This window comes from Sorghum bicolor, chromosome 3, assembly GCF_000003195.3.
Source record: "Sorghum bicolor cultivar BTx623 chromosome 3, Sorghum_bicolor_NCBIv3, whole genome shotgun sequence".
In the NCBI taxonomy this organism is placed as follows: domain Eukaryota; kingdom Viridiplantae; phylum Streptophyta; class Magnoliopsida; order Poales; family Poaceae; genus Sorghum; species Sorghum bicolor.
Window position 1 is genome coordinate 26,599,652 of NC_012872.2, and position 16,818 is coordinate 26,616,469.

The following is a 16,818-nucleotide window of genomic DNA, read 5'->3' on the forward strand; positions in this document are numbered from 1 at the left end:
GTGCTTCGGGGCTGCCTTTGGAGGGATGAAATGGACATTGGCTGCTCTAAACCCTTCAAAGTAAGGCCTTTCCTCCTCCGTAGTGTAGCGTACGCTATTGATCTCGCTGCTTCGGTTGGTCTTGACTCCAACGACCCTCTCATTGGGTCTAGGTGGAAGGATCCTTGTGCCGATTGGCACCTTGATAGTGGTCTTCGTCTTGGATGATGATCCTTTAAGGAATAGGGGTTGTGGTGGTGCGGTGAGAACTGGTTGAGCATGGTACGATTGGGCGGAGCTGCGTTGGTGTAATGGCATGGCTTCTAGCTGACGCTCTGTGTTGGCCGGGACGAGAGCACGGGCATCGGGGTCTTCCATAGGCTCTATGTTGAGGTTGAAGGGGACGACTTCCCAATCATCGTGGTACTTCTCGGCCATTGGAGTAGCAAGGAACTAATAAAATTTTAATTGAAGGAGAGCTAATCAAGCTCTAATTGAAGGAGAGAAAGCTCGGTGGCTTGGTGTTTGAAAACTGAGGTCAGGGGTCTGTTTATATAGGGGTCAAAAGGGTGCCTCTATGGGTTGTTCGGGTTGCTCCCGTCGATGTGCGTGCAAAACTTTCCATCCGAGGGATTATTTGGATCACCCTAAGTGCATTTTCCATAACAGAGAAAGTCGGGACCGAGAGGGAACAGGGGCTGGGCGCCCGCCCACTTGACCTGGGCGCCCGCCCTCTCTCTGGCCCCTCTGTGGGCCCACTTCTCCGAGCGTGTTTCTAGATGCGAAATTATTTAGAAAAATATATATATGACCCAAAACCATCAGACCAAAAGTGTCGGGCTCTAATTCTCCATGGGAAGGTAAAAATGGACTACGTCTATTTCTTCAAATTCCTCATTGGGCTCTAAAAATAATTTAAGACGTTGACCATTTACCTTGAATAATGTACCTTCGCTATTTTGAAGTGTGATAGCTCCGTGGGATGATGAATTGATTACCTTGAATGGTCCTTCCCATTTGCTCCAGAGTTTTCCATGCCCGAAAAGCTTCACCCTGGAATTAAAAAGTAATACCTTATCTCCGGGTGTGAACTCCTTCTTCTTGATTCTCTTGTCATGCCACCTTTTGACTCTTTCTTTGTAGATTTTTGAATTGTGATATGCCTTCTCTCGCCATTCTTCCAATTCTGATAGTTGCATTCTTCTATAATCTCCAGCAACATCCAGGTCCATATTCCATCTCTTTATGGCCCAGTGTGCTTTGAACTCTAGTTCAACAGGTAGATGGCAAGTCTTCCAGTACACCAATTGGTATGGAGACATTCCAATTGGGGTCTTGTATGCTGTCCGGTATGCCCAGAGTGCATCGGGTAACTTGTCTTTCCACGCCGTTCCCATTTCATTTACTGTCTTCTGAAGAATATTCTTGATTTGTTTGTTGGAAGTCTCTGCTTGGCCACTTGTCTGAGGATGATAAGGGGTAGCGACGTTGTGACGGATTCCATGTCTTGATAGATATTGCTTGAAGCGTTTGTCGATGAAGTGTGCTCCTCCATCACTTATCACTACTCTGGGGACTCCAAATCTTGGAAATATAATTTCTTCAAACATCCTCTTTGAATTGACGTTGTCGGCATGCTTGCAAGGTAATGCCTCTACCCACTTGGAGACATAGTCAACTGCCACCAAGATGTACTCACACTTCTTTGATGGAGGAAATGGACCCATGTAGTCTATTCCCCAGACATCAAAGAGCTCAATCTGAAGGTTGTTGGTGAGTGGCATTGCATCCCTTGTATTTATGTTTCCGTGCCTTTGACATGGCCCACATCTTCTAATATATTGCTTCGTGTCTTCATACATTGTAGGCCAATAGAATCCACACTGCCAGATCTTTGAATGTGTATGGAATGCTCCATAGTGACCTCCATATGGTGATGAATGACATCTGTCGATGATCTTCCATCCTTCCTCAGTGGTCACACATCTCCTGAGTAAGCCGTCAGAGCATACTCGGAAGAGGTATGGCTCATCCCATATGTGTGAACGACTTTCTTGAATAAGCTTCTTCTTGTTTGCTCCTGGTGGTACATACCCTGAAACCATAAAATTAACAATATCTGCATACCAGGGGTCAGACCTGTTAATCCCGTAGAGCATGTCATCCCGGAGTGAATCATTGATGGGGGTTTCCTGTGGACTCTTAAAATACATTCTCGACAAGTGATCAGCAACAGAATTTTCTACTCCCTTTTTATCTTTTATTTCTAAGTCAAATTCCTGGAGTAATAAGATCCATCTAATCAGGCAAGGTTTAGCATCTTTTTTAGTGAGCAAATATTTTAGTGCAGCATGATCAGTGTAAACAATTATTTTAGCTCCAACTAAATAAGATCTAAATTTATCTATGGCAAAGACAACAGCCAAAAGCTCTTTTTCAGTGGTTGCATAATTAAGTTGAGCTCCTATCAGAGTTTTACTGGCATAAGCAATTGCATGATGCTTCTTATCTTTAGTTTGTCCCAATACTGCCCCCACAGCATAATCACTAGCATCACACATAATTTCAAAAGGCAACGACCAATCAGGGGGTTGAATGATTGGTGCAGAGATGAGTGCTTTCTTTAATAAATTGAAAGATGTTAGACATGCATCATCAAATTCGAAAGGAGCATCCTTGGCTAGCAAAAGAGTAAGTGGTCTAGCAATAAATGAAAAATCTTTTATGAATCTACGATAAAAACCAGCATGGCCAAGAAAGCTTCGAATTCCTTTTATATTCACAGGTGGAGGTAGTTGTTCAATTACTTCAATTTTAGTTTTGTCTACCTCAATACCTCTTTCAGACACTAAGTGTCCTAGCACTATTCCTTCTCTAACCATAAAATGACATTTTTCCCAATTAAGGATTAAGTGCTTTTCTTCACATCTTTGCAAAACCTTGTCTAAGTTTTCAAGACAACTATCAAAAGTTTTTCCATAAACAGAGAAATCATCCATGAAAACTTCCATAATCTCTTCAATCATATCAGAAAATATAGACATCATGTATCTTTGAGAAGAAGCTGGTGCATTACATAACTCGAAAGACATTCTACGATAAGCATAAGTTCCATAAGGGCATGTAAAAGTGGTTTTGCTCTGATCATCGGGATGGATCGGGATTTGGTGATATCCTGAGTATCCATCTAAAAAACAGAAGAACGAATGGTTTGCTAACCGCTCTAGCATCTCATCTATAAAAGGTAAAGGAAAGTGATCCTTTCTCGTGGCTTTATTTAGTTTTCTATAGTCTATGCACATCCGCCATCCTGTGACGGTGCGTTGTGGAATTAGCTCATTCTTTTCATTCATAATAACTGTCATGCCTCCCTTTTTAGGCACAACTTGCACTGGGCTCACCCACTCACTGTGCGGCACAGGATATATAATCCCTGCATGCAGCAGCTTTATAACTTCCTTTTTAACTACCTCTCTCATAGTGTTGTTAAGTCTACGTTGGGGTTCTCGAGAGGGTGTAACAGAAGGATCTGTTGCAATACGAAGTGTACAAATCATAGGACTGATTCCTGTAAGATCTTGAAGTGAATAGCCAAAAACCAAGTGATGTTTCTCAAGGATGGTCATTAATCGCAGAGTTTGATCCTGAGTGAGTTTATCGCTAATGATCACAGGGAACTCTGGATTATTGTTTAGGAAAGCATAGGTAAGACCGGGTGGTAAAGTTTTAAGCTCTATGGGGGATCTAGGTGTTTCTGTAAACTCATCTAAGGGTTCAGGCTCAGAAGGTTCGTCTTCTTCTTCAGTGAAGAAAGGAGTTTCGTCTTCTAAGTCTGGTTCATCTAAAAGCTCTAGAGATGCAGCCTTTACTTCATAGGATCAGGCAAAAGATATGACTCGGCCTTATTGTTTAAGGAGTGTGAAATTATTATTGGGAATTTAAAAGTTTTTCCAAAAGAAATGTGTAGCTTTCCAGTATGACCTTCATAAAGGAGTCTTCTAAAAGGTTGTCCTATCAACAGGTCGAAGTCCCATGTATCAACGATATAGAAGTTCAAATGAACCATGGAGCCTTCTACCGTAAGAGGTAGGACATTAATAATTCCAAGACTGGGGACCAATCGTCCCGAAGATTCCTTTATGACCTTTGTTGTGGGGGTTAAGACAAGATTTTTAAATAGTTTAAGTGCAAAGGATTCAGACATAATGTTGATCCCCACAACAGGATTATAGAGAGCATTAAATCGATCAGAATTATAAGCACAGCGTATAGTTATAGAGGGTGTGTCCAAACGGATCACATCAGAGTGAAGCTCTGATTCCTCCAACCATTCGCTACTTATTACTGAGATAAGCTCTCTCAATTGATATTCACTTGGTAAATAAATGCTAAACTGGCCGTTTTGGGGTTTGTCAATAGAATGGTAGTTTGAAATGTTTCCAAATCGGCAAAAAGGTCGGATTCTATATCCAGCATGAAGTCCGGTGGTGGAATTTCTTCCTCTTGTGGCTCAAAACTTGGAATAGCTAAAGTAGATGAAGAATTTGGCAGAGTGTCTACTTCCGCTTCGTAGGTTTCATCATGAAGGGTATTATCCATCTCAGCTTCTAGGATTCTATCTAGGATCACTCTAGCTTCATCAGCAGGGATGCGAAAGAAAGAACCTCTAGACATTGTGTGAAGCATTTGTTTGTGATTTTTCTGAAGACCTCGAAAAAAGTGAAATAAAAGAACAGGGTCTTCAAGATTACGGTTTGGACCAGATTCTAAAAGATCAGAAAAACGTTTCCAGGATTTTCCCAAAGTTTCATTATCTTTTTGTTTAAAAGATAGGACTTCGAGTCTAAGGTCGGCTATACGGTCAAGGGAATAGAAATCTAGACAAAAGTTGGCTCGTAAAACTCCCCATTCACCTTGTTGTTGACTTACCTTCTGACTGTACCATTGTCTAGCTTCTCCCCTTAGAGAAAAAGGAAAAAGCTTCCAACGTAAAGTCTTATTAGAAATGCCTTCAATGCGAAGACAATCACATGTTTGCTCAAAATCTCTAATATGAAGGTAAGGGTTTTCGTCTTCCTTTCTCGAAAAAGATAGGTTTTGAATCATGGCAATCAACCTAGAACTTAACTTATACTGGGATGTTTGGATAGGCTGTGATGATTCCCATGGTCAAAGGTCAGTTGCTAAAGGGATTGCAGACTCATGGATCGATTTAGAATTTTGGTTTTCCATAAGGTAAGAATAAAGAAAATAAATAAAGGATATAAAAGATAAGAAAAGATAAAAGTATAGATACAAGCTAGTAGCAAGACACAGGTTATCTCAGCAACCGTCTTTCTCCCCGGCAACGGCGCCAGAAATGCTTGTTGATATTTGGGAACGCAATAAGGAATTGATCCGCAAGCGCACGGATATCAGTGAGCACTTCACCCGGGAGGTTATCCAGAGTTATCGTATTTATATTTTTACCACTAGGAGAAAGAGTGCATCTGACTAACCGGTCTATTACTACTAACCTTTAGGCACAAAGAATGTCTTTCGATGTGAGTGATAAATAGAGAAGACTGCAACCGTAGTCTCCTTCTAACCTTGGTAAGGATGATCTACTGTTCTAATGGGGAGGCTAACGGAATCTAGACACCACAAAGGATGTTCAACCCGCACCTATAAACCCTATCCTTCCTGCTAACGAGATGTGATCTACAAAGGTAGCTCGGAATTGTCACGTTCCTCACTACTACCATGGTCCAGCTAGTCAGGGAATATCTATGAGTACCCCAGCCTAAACACCACGTTTACGCCAGCAATGATTACTCTAAACTCTACGCGAAGAGATTAAAGTAAACTCATAAACCATAAGAACAATAAAACAAGAACTTACTAGAATTTAGAAGTCGAATTACTGAAGAATCCTAGGAGCAAGCTTCGGGTTAGAAGAACTTGATCCCGCAGGTACAAGCTTGGAGTAGACACCGACAGGCCGGGCTTCCTCCACTCTACACCTCCACTCTATCTCTCTCAATCTAGTAGAAACTAGAAGATCTATTTCTATCTTACATTGATTGCTAAGCCTGAAAAGAAATATTAATTAGAGAAGAGGTTTTCCTTCGAGGGCACCCCTCAGTCTCTATGATAATTTCTTCATGTCTTCTCCAGGGGCCAGGGGGCCTTGCTTATATAGTGAAAGGATCAAGATGCCCAAGAGGGGGGGTGAATTGGGCTTCTCTAAAAATTTAAGCAACCTATAAGCTCCAATTCAACCCCTTGTGCCTAGTGTGACTTAGAGAGCTACCGGATAAAAGTTTTGCAACCTAGTTCCAATCCTATTCTAGCATGGCAATTCTAAGAATGTAAGAGCACAAAGTAAATGCTAGAAAGTAAGGGAGTAGTGGAAGAAAATGCTCGGCGATGTTTTGCCGAGGTATCGGAGAGTCACCACTCTCCACTAGTCCTCGTTGGAGCACCCGCGCAAGGGTCTTGCTCCCCCTTGGTCCGCGCAAGGACCAAGTGCTCTCTACGGGCTAATTCTTCGACACTCCATCGCGGTGAATCGCCCAAAACCGCTCACAAGCTTGACACGAGCCACCCACAAGAACTCCGGGTGATCTTCGTGCCTCCAATCACCACCGAACCGTCTAGGTGATGGCGATCACCAAGAGTAACAAGCAAAGAACTCTCACTTGACCCAAACAAGGCACTAGAGAGTGATGGATGCACACTTGACTCTTGGAACTCACTAGAGGAGGATTCTCTCAAGAATTCACTCAAAAACCAATCCTCTCTAGGCTCTTTGCAACTCTCTTGCTCCACAACAAGTTTCTCTGATGTTCAAATGGGCAAGAGGAGTCTCATGGACGAGGTGGAGAAGTATAAATACTATCCACCAAGTCCAAAGGTCGGCCAACCGTTTTCCACTGAAAACGGGGTCACCGGACACACATTATGTTGCACCGGACGCACTGCACCGAGCGTCCGGTGTGACATAACGGCTACCTGCTCTTCTTTCTGACAGGTCACCGGACGCTAACTCGCAGTGTCCGGTGCACCGTCCGGTGCTCGGGGAAACTTTACATGTTCCCTGCGCATGGGACCGGACGCTGCCCGGCGCGTCCGGTGCTAGCGTCCGGTGCTCAGGGGGACTTTGCAAGCTCCCTGGGTAAGGGACCGGACGCTGCCCGGTGCGTCCGGTGCTAGCGTCCGGTGCCTAACCCTAAGCACGGCACTGTTCTAACGGCTAAGGACCTCACCGGACGCACTCACAGAGCGTCTGGTGCAGCGTCCGGTGCCCCTTTGGGCACCCAAACTTCGTCGAAACGCGATCGCTCCAACACGATGTTTGTTCCTCTCGAACTAAGGACTATCTCTGAGCTGCCTAGTGCTAGGTTTACCAAGTGTGCACCACACCTAAACCTAAAGCCTTGCCTAAGTCAAGCTACTAGATCAAAGCCCCTCTTAATAGTACGGTCAAAGGAAAAACAAGGTCCTAAACTACTCTAAGTGCCCTTCTTCACCATATGGCACTTAGACCTAGTCTAGTCTTGACGATGTCCATCCCTCCTTTGAAAACCGAAACGATTTCCACTATTAAGTAGGCATGTACGTCCCTGTCCATCGAGTACCTATATACCATGACCTTACCTATGACTTTGCCTCTGCAAAACACACGTTAGTCATAGTAATCAATAATGTCATTAATCACCGAAATCACTAGGGGCCTAGATGCTCTTTCAGTCTCCCCCTTTTTGGTGATTGATGACAACCTCGAATATGAAAAGAGTTGAGGTTTTCAAAGTGTCTTGGTTTCAATAAGCATATGACAATAAGAATAAAAGGATTAGTAATGCTTATATCAACCAAGTCCAATACCCTGCATCCAAATAAGTGAGTGGTATATGACAGGATATAAACATAAGGCTCATAAGTACATCGGAGTAGACATGCGGAAGCAAAAAGTAATATGAGCCAAACACATGACAATAAGATATCACAAAAAGCACAAATCATGTCTCATAACCAAAGTACCTCACACAATCATAACCAAAGAATCCCACACAAGTGCGATGCATAAAAGTAAACGTGATGCATGATAATAGCACACATAAAGAGTATCTCAAAAGAAAAGACTCCTCACAAGAAGACTCCTAAAACCTCTCTAGCTCCCCCTAACTCCTAACTCTCATACTACGAACTCTCTCCCCCTTTGGCATCAAGCGCCAAAAACCTAAGAAGTCGGTGGAGGAGGCGGAGCAGTGGAGTCCCTCGGCACGGCCACGAAGCGAGCTGCATCATCTGAACTGTCGGCCGTCGAGGCAGAGGAAGTGGAGTGACCCTCTAAAGCTGCAGGAACTGGAGAAGTTGTCCGGGTCTGCTCTGGAGCTGTCACAGGCTGTGCTGGCTGCTCGAGTCCGGCTGACGAAGCGGGCACGGACTCGGTCGCTGTAGCTATCGTCTCTGGTACAGTAGTAGACGGTGCAAGCTGCTCGGACGACGCTACTGACGACGACAGAAGCTCTGTAGTGGTAACTGGTGCCGTAAAGACTGCAGGAGCCTGCAGAGGAGGAGGCGTAGGGTCACCAGTCAGAGCACTGTAGGTGAAGCTGAGGTGCGGATCTGTCTGCGAATCCCACACAAGCTGTGACGCTGACGCTGACTGAGGAGTGAAGCCTGAGCGGAGAGGAGTGAATTGAGGTACCTGCTCAAAGCCGGAAGAGATAGCACCCTGAGAGACCTGGTGCTGAGGCGTCGAGAACGGCTGACTCTGAGCTGGTAACTGAAGCGGCTGCTGAGACGGGCTCTGAGTCTGAGGCACTGGAGTAGGTGGCCTGACAGTCGACGTGCCTGGGAGCTGGATCTGCGGTAGCTGAATCCCTGAGGCGGCCATGAGAGCGGCCATCATCGCTGTCTACTGGGCCTGGAAAGCAAGCTTCTGCTCCTGAAAAGTGAGAAGCCGACGCTGGAGCTCATCCTGCCTGGCCTGCATGGCTGCATTGATGGCAGCCTGATCCCAGTCTCGCCTCGCCTGCTCCTCAGCTGCACGGCGCTGATCTGCCCTCATCCCCTCTAAGATAGCAAGCAGGGCGGGGTCTAAAGTACTCGAAGAGCCGCCTGCCTCGTGGTCGTGTGCTCTGGGAGGGAGATCTGTCACTGGCGGCTGATAGTCGTCATCTGAGCTGTCTGAGGCGAAGTCGAACTCGCCCTCTGCCTCTGCATCGGCGAACGCCCCGATAGCTACGTCCTGCTGCTCCTCTGTCTCTGCAACAGCTGCTGTACTGCGGGTGCCCCTAGGAGAAGGTGGAGGCACCGGTCCACGTGGAGCACGAGGAGGAGGGGCACCGCGAAGGTCGTGGTGCGCTCTCAACATCTGCCGGGGGTCGTAGTGGGGGAAGACGGTGTCAGACTCTGTCAACTCCCTCTGCAAGTGAGCTGGCAGGGGTAGTGGCCTAGCACGAAGTATAAGCAGGGTGATCCAATGTGCGTAGGGCAACTGACGCCGGCCCCTGAAGCTCTCTGAGATGGTGTCCTCTATCTCTGAGACAATCAGATCTCACAAATCAAACTCTGTCTGGGAGATGAGGTGAGCAACTAACCACTGCTGGATGCGAGTGAACCCGTCTCTGTAGCCTGTCCTGGGGAGAAGGGTCTTCCTCAACACGAAGTCAAGGATCCTTGCTGGGCGTGTCAAGTCTCCCACTGTCCTGCTGGAGCCCTCCCCAAAAGGTGCACGGAAGCATGGAGCCACGAAGTCAACCGGTGGTATCTCGCCACCGTGAGGACGACGAGGGGGATCCACGTTCCCGTAGCATAGCTGGTGAATCCTGGTGGGAGAGGCTCGCAGTCCAAGCACCTGTCTGGCTAACTGTGATGTCACTCTGTAGTCGGTCCCTGCCAGTGCGTAGTGGATATAGCTGTGATCTGGAGAAATCCACACTGACGCATAGAAATCTCTGACCCACTGCTCACAAAAAGTACCGGGGAGCGCTAGCAGCTCTGGGAGTCCGTGGAGGTAAGTGAAATACTGCCGAATATCTGCCCCGACCACGTTCCCGAGAATCTCTAGGTCAATCACCCTGTGCTCCCTGAACTGTGACTGAGAACGAACCAAAGCCTCGTGAATGTCCTCCTGGACGACGGTGTAGAAGCGGGCACCGGCTCTGGGATCCCTGGCAGCTAGAAACCAAGTCGGAAACGGAACGAACCTCAGCTGCTGGATCTCTCTGGCTGACACAAGGGAAAGATCCCTGTGGATCCTGACTGGCCTCGGGCGTGAAGCTAGTGTACCTCTCGCTGGTGTGGCACGAGTTGTGGAAGTGGACTGACCCGGCGTGCCGGTCCGAGGAACGGCCTGGGTGCGAGCACGAGTCGACCTCCTGAGTGGCTGCTCCTGCTCCTGTGCTGGACCCTCTGCCTGGGTCTCTGTCTGTGTCTGGATCCTCCTGAGCTGGATCCCTGACCACAAGCCTAACCCTCTGTCCTCCAATCGTCACGGTGCCTGGAGGGGATCCATGGAAAGCCTCTGCCTCAAGCACTGCACGCCTCTGACGCGGCGTAAGATCATCACCGATCCTCAGAGAACCAGAGCGACCACCCCTCTTGGCTGCCTCAGCCGCTGCTGCAACTGCCTCTGCGACCTCTGCATCTCTGTCACTGGCCTTCCGCTTCTTGGTGGCCAGCTTCTTGCCTTTTCCCTTCTCTACCACTGACAGGCGACGGGGAGGATCACCTCCACCATCACCTCCTGGAGAACCTCCTGAGCCAGCTGTCGGACCGCTAACATTCTTGCAACGAGCCATAGCAAAACAAACGTCCGACAAACAACTGACTGACAATGGAGAACAATGCACTGCAGAGAATGGACAGGATAGGGTCTAAATAAGAAGAAACATCGACTAGAGATGAGATAAACCTATGGATCGCAAGAAAAGATAAGACACGGGCACGAACGGCTTACGATCGACTGACGAGACGCGTTCCGGATTAAAAAGTCGCGATCGGAAACCTCCGGAGACCACGAATCTTCTCCTAGAGGTGCTGCAACGAGAAGACCATCGAGATTAGAATCAAATCCTAAATCGAAAGTCATGGACACAAAAGCTCGAGCACCTTGGGAGATAGAGCAGAGAACTTACCCCAAGCCCTAATTTCTTCACAAGGAAGGAAACCAGAGCGAGGAGAGGGAAGGGAAGAAGTCCCTTAGCAGATCTGGCGTGGGGGAAAGCTCCAAACTCGCCGGAAAATGGCGCAAGGACGACGGCGGCGGCGCTAGGGCACGGGCGCGGCCAGAGATTTGGAGGAGGAAGAAGAAAAACCGCCCGCGAAACCCTCTGGGCGCGGGCTTTATCCGCCCGCCGCGGGGTCACCGGACGCTCTTTATGTTGCACCGGACGCGTCCGGTGACCACCGGACTCATGCGCAGAGAGGTTTGCATTTTGGTTTTGCACCGGACGATGGGCACCGGACGCACCGCACCGGACGCAACAGGGATACTGTTCCTGCGTCCGGTGAGTACAGTCTGGCGCACTCACCGCACCGGACGCTCAGAGGCAGCGTCCGGTGCTCCTCTAAGCACTTTTCCAACTAAGCACCACGTCCGACTTTGACCCAACCAAGTTCCATCTTCAAAAGCACACAAGGAAACACCAAATGGAACTGGTATGAGTGACCTCTCTCAAACCCTCAAATTTTCACAAATATTTAGCCATAGGCATAGTAGTTTTTATGAAGGTAGTTCGAGAAAAATCACCAAGGAGCATCGTATGGCCATAAAGCTAGGGGTTTGAAACATAATGAGCTTGGAATGCTCCCCCTATCTATGGACGAACACAGTGGATGCTCAACGAATAACCGAAAAGAAACGATCAACCAACAAGCATGCACATGATATGAGTTGTAATGCAATACTTGAGAGAAAACTAATGCTTGTCAAGTTTGATCCAAGGTTAAGCTTTTTCACACACACAAGGGGGTTATCTTAACCATGTTAGACAAGCCCTACATGCAAGTTATATTTTTAGTTTTAGTATGCATGATATGCAAAGCAAAGGTTATTTGCAAGAATCAACACACAACTTTTATCTTTTAGTGAAGTTGGATAAGTCAAGCACATTAAGTTCATTTCTCAGCATACAAAACCTAGCTTCATCTAGGGGTTTTGTGAAGATATCCGCCAATTGATTTTCCGTTCCCACATTCTCTAGGGATATGTCACCTTTAGCAACATGATCCCTAAGGAAGTGGTGACGGATGTCAATATGTTTTGTGCGGGTGTGTTGAACCGGGTTGTTTGCAAGTTTTACGGCACTTTCGTTGTCACACAACAAAGGTACTTTGTCTAGTACTACTCCATAGTCTAGCAAAGTTTGTTTCATGTAGAGTATTTGTGCACAACAAGCACCGGCGGCTATGTATTCCGCCTCGGCCGTTGACAAAGCAACACTATTTTGTTTCTTTGACATCCAAGAGACAAGTGATCTACCTAGGAAATGGCACCCTCCGGATGTGCTTTTTCTATCAATCCGGCACCCGGCATAATCCGAATCGGAATAGCCTACAAGTTGGAATCTTGCACCTTTGGGATACCACAAACCTAGGCAAGGTGTGTATTTTAGATACCTAAGAATTCTCTTGACTGCAATCAAGTGAGATTCCATAGGCATTGCTTGATATCTTGCACACATACACACACTAAACATTATGTCGGGCCTAGATGCGGTGAGGTAGAGCAGACTTCCTATCATGGAGCGATAGAGAGTCTTGTCAATAGGGTTACCTCCCTCATCCAAGTCGAGATGCCCATTTGATGCCATGGGAGTCTTGATTGGCTTGCAATCCATCATCTTGAACCTCTTGAGAAGATCTTGAGTGTACTTCTCTTGAGAGATGAAGACCCCTTCCTTCATTTGTTTGACTTGAAATCCTAGGAAGAAGGATAGCTCGCCAATCATGGACATCTCAAACTCCTTGGACATCAAATCACCAAATTCCTTGCAAAAATCTTCATTAGTAGAGCCAAAAATAATATCATCAACATAAACTTGGCAAATGAAGATTTCCCCATTCATTTTCTTGGTGAAGAGTGTTGTGTCAACTTTCCCAATCTTGAAGCCCTTCTCAATGAGGAAGTCCCTAAGCCTCTCATACCAAGCTCTAGGAACTTGCTTGAGACCATAGAATGCCTTGGACAACCGGTAGACATGCTTGGGGTACCTAGGGTCTTCAAAACCGGAGGGTTGCTCAACATAGACAAGCTCATTAATATAACCATTTAAAAAGGCACTTTTCACATCCATTTGAAATAATTTGATATCATGACTTGATGCATATGCAAGTAGGATACGGATTGCTTCAAGTCTTGCCACCGGTGCAAACGTTTCACCGAAGTCAAGACCTTCCACTTGTGAAAAGCCTTTTGCCACAAGTCTTGCCTTGTTGCGCACCACTTTGCCTTGATCATCCTTCTTGTTCCGGAAGACCCACTTTGTCCCAATCACTCTTGCATCTTTGGGTCGCTCTTCAAGTGTCCATACTTGGTTGCGGGAGAAGTTGTTCAACTCCTCTTGCATGGCCATGATCCAATCCGCATCACGAAGAGCTTCCTCTATAGTCTTTGGTTCATCTTCAAGAGACACAAAAGCGTGATGTTCAATAAATAAAGCATGTCTAGAACGAGTAGTTACACCACGTGATGGACTCCCGATGATGAGATCTTGAGTGATCTTGGAGGAGATGTGATGTTCTTCTTGGTGCCACTTGAGGGGTTGGTTGGGGAGCATCAACATCTTGTGCTTGTGCCACCGCTTGCTCATGAGTGACTTGGGTGTCTTCATGAGCATCTCTCACATCCTTGTCTTCATCTTGTGGACCTTGTGAGGTGGATGGTGGCTCAATGACTTGCACATCATCATCATCTTCTTTAGGCTTGATGTCTCCCACCGGCATGTTCTTCATAGCATCCCTCAATGGTTCACCACCTACATCATCAAGATTATCACTTGCTCCTTGGGAGCCATTAGTTTCATCAAATTCAACATCAAATGTTTCTTCAACCATGTTTGTGGCATGGTTAAAGACCCTATATGCTTTGGACTTTGATGAATAGCCAACCAAGTAGCCAATGTCACATCTTCTTTGGAACTTTCCCAAGTGTTGGCGCTTCTTGTAGATGTAGCACTTGCACCCAAACACTCTAAAGAATGAGACATCGGGCTTCTTCCCATTGAGCAACTCATATGGTGTCTTCTCTAGGAACTTATGTGGAAAGAGCCGGTTTGAAGCATAGCATGCCGTGTTGATTGCCTCGGCCCACATCTTCTCCGAAGTGTTGTACTCATCTAGCATTGTTCTTGCCAAGGTGATCAATGTCCGGTTCTTTCTTTCTACAACCCCATTTTGTTGTGGTGTGTATGTTGAGGAGAACTCATGCTTGATTCCCACTTCATCACAATATTCTTCAATGTTGGTGTTGTCAAACTCTTTGCCATTGTCACTTCTAATTTTCTTGATCTTCATATCAAATTGATTTTGGGCATTCTTTGCAAATTTCTTGAATATTGATGCAACTTCGGCCTTGTCTTGCAAGAAGAATGTCCAAGTGTACCAGGAGAAATCATCAACTATGACCAAACAATATTTGTTGCCTCCAAGACTAGCATATGTGGTTGGTCTAAATAAATCCATGTGAAGTAGCTCAAGCACTCTTGAAGTAGAGAGATAGGCTTTGGTTGGATGAGTGTTTGCAACTTGTTTGCCCGCTTGACATGCACTACAAAGCTTGTACTTTTCAAATGTCACATCCTTCAAGCCTCTAATCAATTCTTTCTTCATCAACTTCTTGAGTGTGCCCATTCCAACATGTGCTAACCTTCTATGCCACAACCACCCAAGAGAGGTCTTGGTGAATAAGCAAGTCTTGACATTAACTTCATTGGATGAGAAGTCAACCACATATAAGTTGTTGTGCTGGAAGCCTCTGAAAATTACTTCATTGTCATCTTCCTTGGTCACAATTACTTCCTTCTTCTTGAATAGACATTCAAATCCAAGATCACATAATTGTCCAACCGAGAGCAAATTGAAACTCAAAGATTGCACATAGAGCACATTTGTGATGGAGTTGTCATTTGATATAGCAACCTTTCCTAGTCCCTTGACTTTCCCTTTTGAATTGTCACCAAATGTGATCTTCTCTTGGTTGTCAACATCTTCATCAAGAGAGGTGAACATCCGGGGATCTCCGGTCATATGTTGAGTGCAACCACTATCAATTACCCAATGTGATCCACCGGTCTTGTAGTTCACCTACACACAAGAGATCAAGCTTGAGATTTAGGGACCCACATTTGCTTAGGGCCCTTGACCTTCTCTACTAGTTGCTTTGGCACCCAAATCTTCTTTGGCCTTTGCTTGTTTGGTGGCCCCATGAAGCTAACCTTGACCTTGCCACACTTGTCTTTTCTTACAATGTAATGAGCATTGAAGGCAAATGGTCTTGCATGCTTGGGCAAGGGTGGTGGTAGTGGTGCCTTACACTCATGAGCAAAGTGTCCTTCTTGACCACACTCAAAACATCTTTTTGGCTTTGGCTTGCTTGCCTGATCATGAGTGACTAGAGACTTGATGAGCTTTGTTTGATGAGACTTATAGCCAATCCCACTCTTGTCCATCTTCATGACGGTGTTCATGAAAAGCTCACTTTGAAGGTCCTTCCCTTTTGTGAACTTTGCTAATCCCATGGTTAGGTGTTCCTTCTCTTTCTTGAGCTTGTTGTTCTCTTGATTTAGCTTCTTGATGATTGGGTCATTGTTGCTAGCTAACTCATCCAAGATGAATGTCTCATCTTCTTCTTGCTTGTCATACATCAAACCAAGCTTGAGATATTGATTTTCTTCTTTGAGTAACTTGTTCTCATATGCAAGTTTCTTGTCTTGATCAAGTGACTCAATCACAATGGTGTTGTGCTTGGATTGGTCTTGCAACTCTTTCTTGAGCATGACAATTACATCCTTGAGCTTGATAGTGTCCTCATAACTCTCGGCCACTACCACTTTCTTGCCCTTGCAATCAACACATTTGCTTGTGCTCTCCACAAGTAAGTCATCACAAGATGTGGCTACATCAAGCTTAGCAACATTGTTAGTAGCAACATGTGTTTCATCAATTGCAAGTTCATAAGCAATCTCAAGGTTGTCATAGTTTGCTTTTAGAGTTGTTAGTTCTTCTTTCATAGCTCTATATCTAGTGATAAGCTCATCATGAACACTCTCAAGTTTATCATGTTTTTCTTTAAGCTCTTTTAGAGAGAGTTTGAGCTCCTTGAGCTTAGTGGTCAAGATCTCATTTTGTTCTCTAAGCTCATCACTAGAGTTAAGCTTTGCTAGAAGTGTATCATTTTCAAGTTCAAGCTTTTCATTTTCACTTCTAGTCTTTCTTATGACTTTTGTGTATTTGTTTAGCAATTTTACAAGTTCATCATAAGAAGGTGATTCATATTCACTATCACTTTCACTACTCTCATCCTCACTTTGTACCTTCCGGTCACCTTTGGCCATAAGGCATAGGTGTGTAGAGGATGTAGATGGTGGTGAAGATGATGGTGATGGAGCATCGATGGCGATAGCGGCAACCTTCTCATCATCACTTTCATTGCCGGAGGAGTCACCACTTGAGCTTTCAATGTCGGTGAGCCAATCACCAACAATATAAGCCTTGCCATTTTTCTTCTTGTAGTGCTCCTTCTTCTTGCCACCTTTCTTCTTGTATTGCTTCTTGTCATTTTTCTCATCATCACTTGAGTCATCTTGCTCTTTGTTCTTCTTCTTGTACTTGTCCTTCTTGGGCTTTGGA

General features: G+C 45.7%; 1 protein-coding gene across 1 annotated transcript; it reads right to left on the reverse strand.

Moving 5' to 3' along the window:
* On the reverse strand, window positions 12,222-13,256 carry LOC110433860 (uncharacterized mitochondrial protein AtMg00810-like; the record flags this gene model as incomplete). Its single annotated transcript, XM_021456734.1, has 1 exon — window positions 12,222-13,256. A coding segment is annotated over one exon (1,035 nt), but the record flags the coding sequence as incomplete, so codon positions are not given.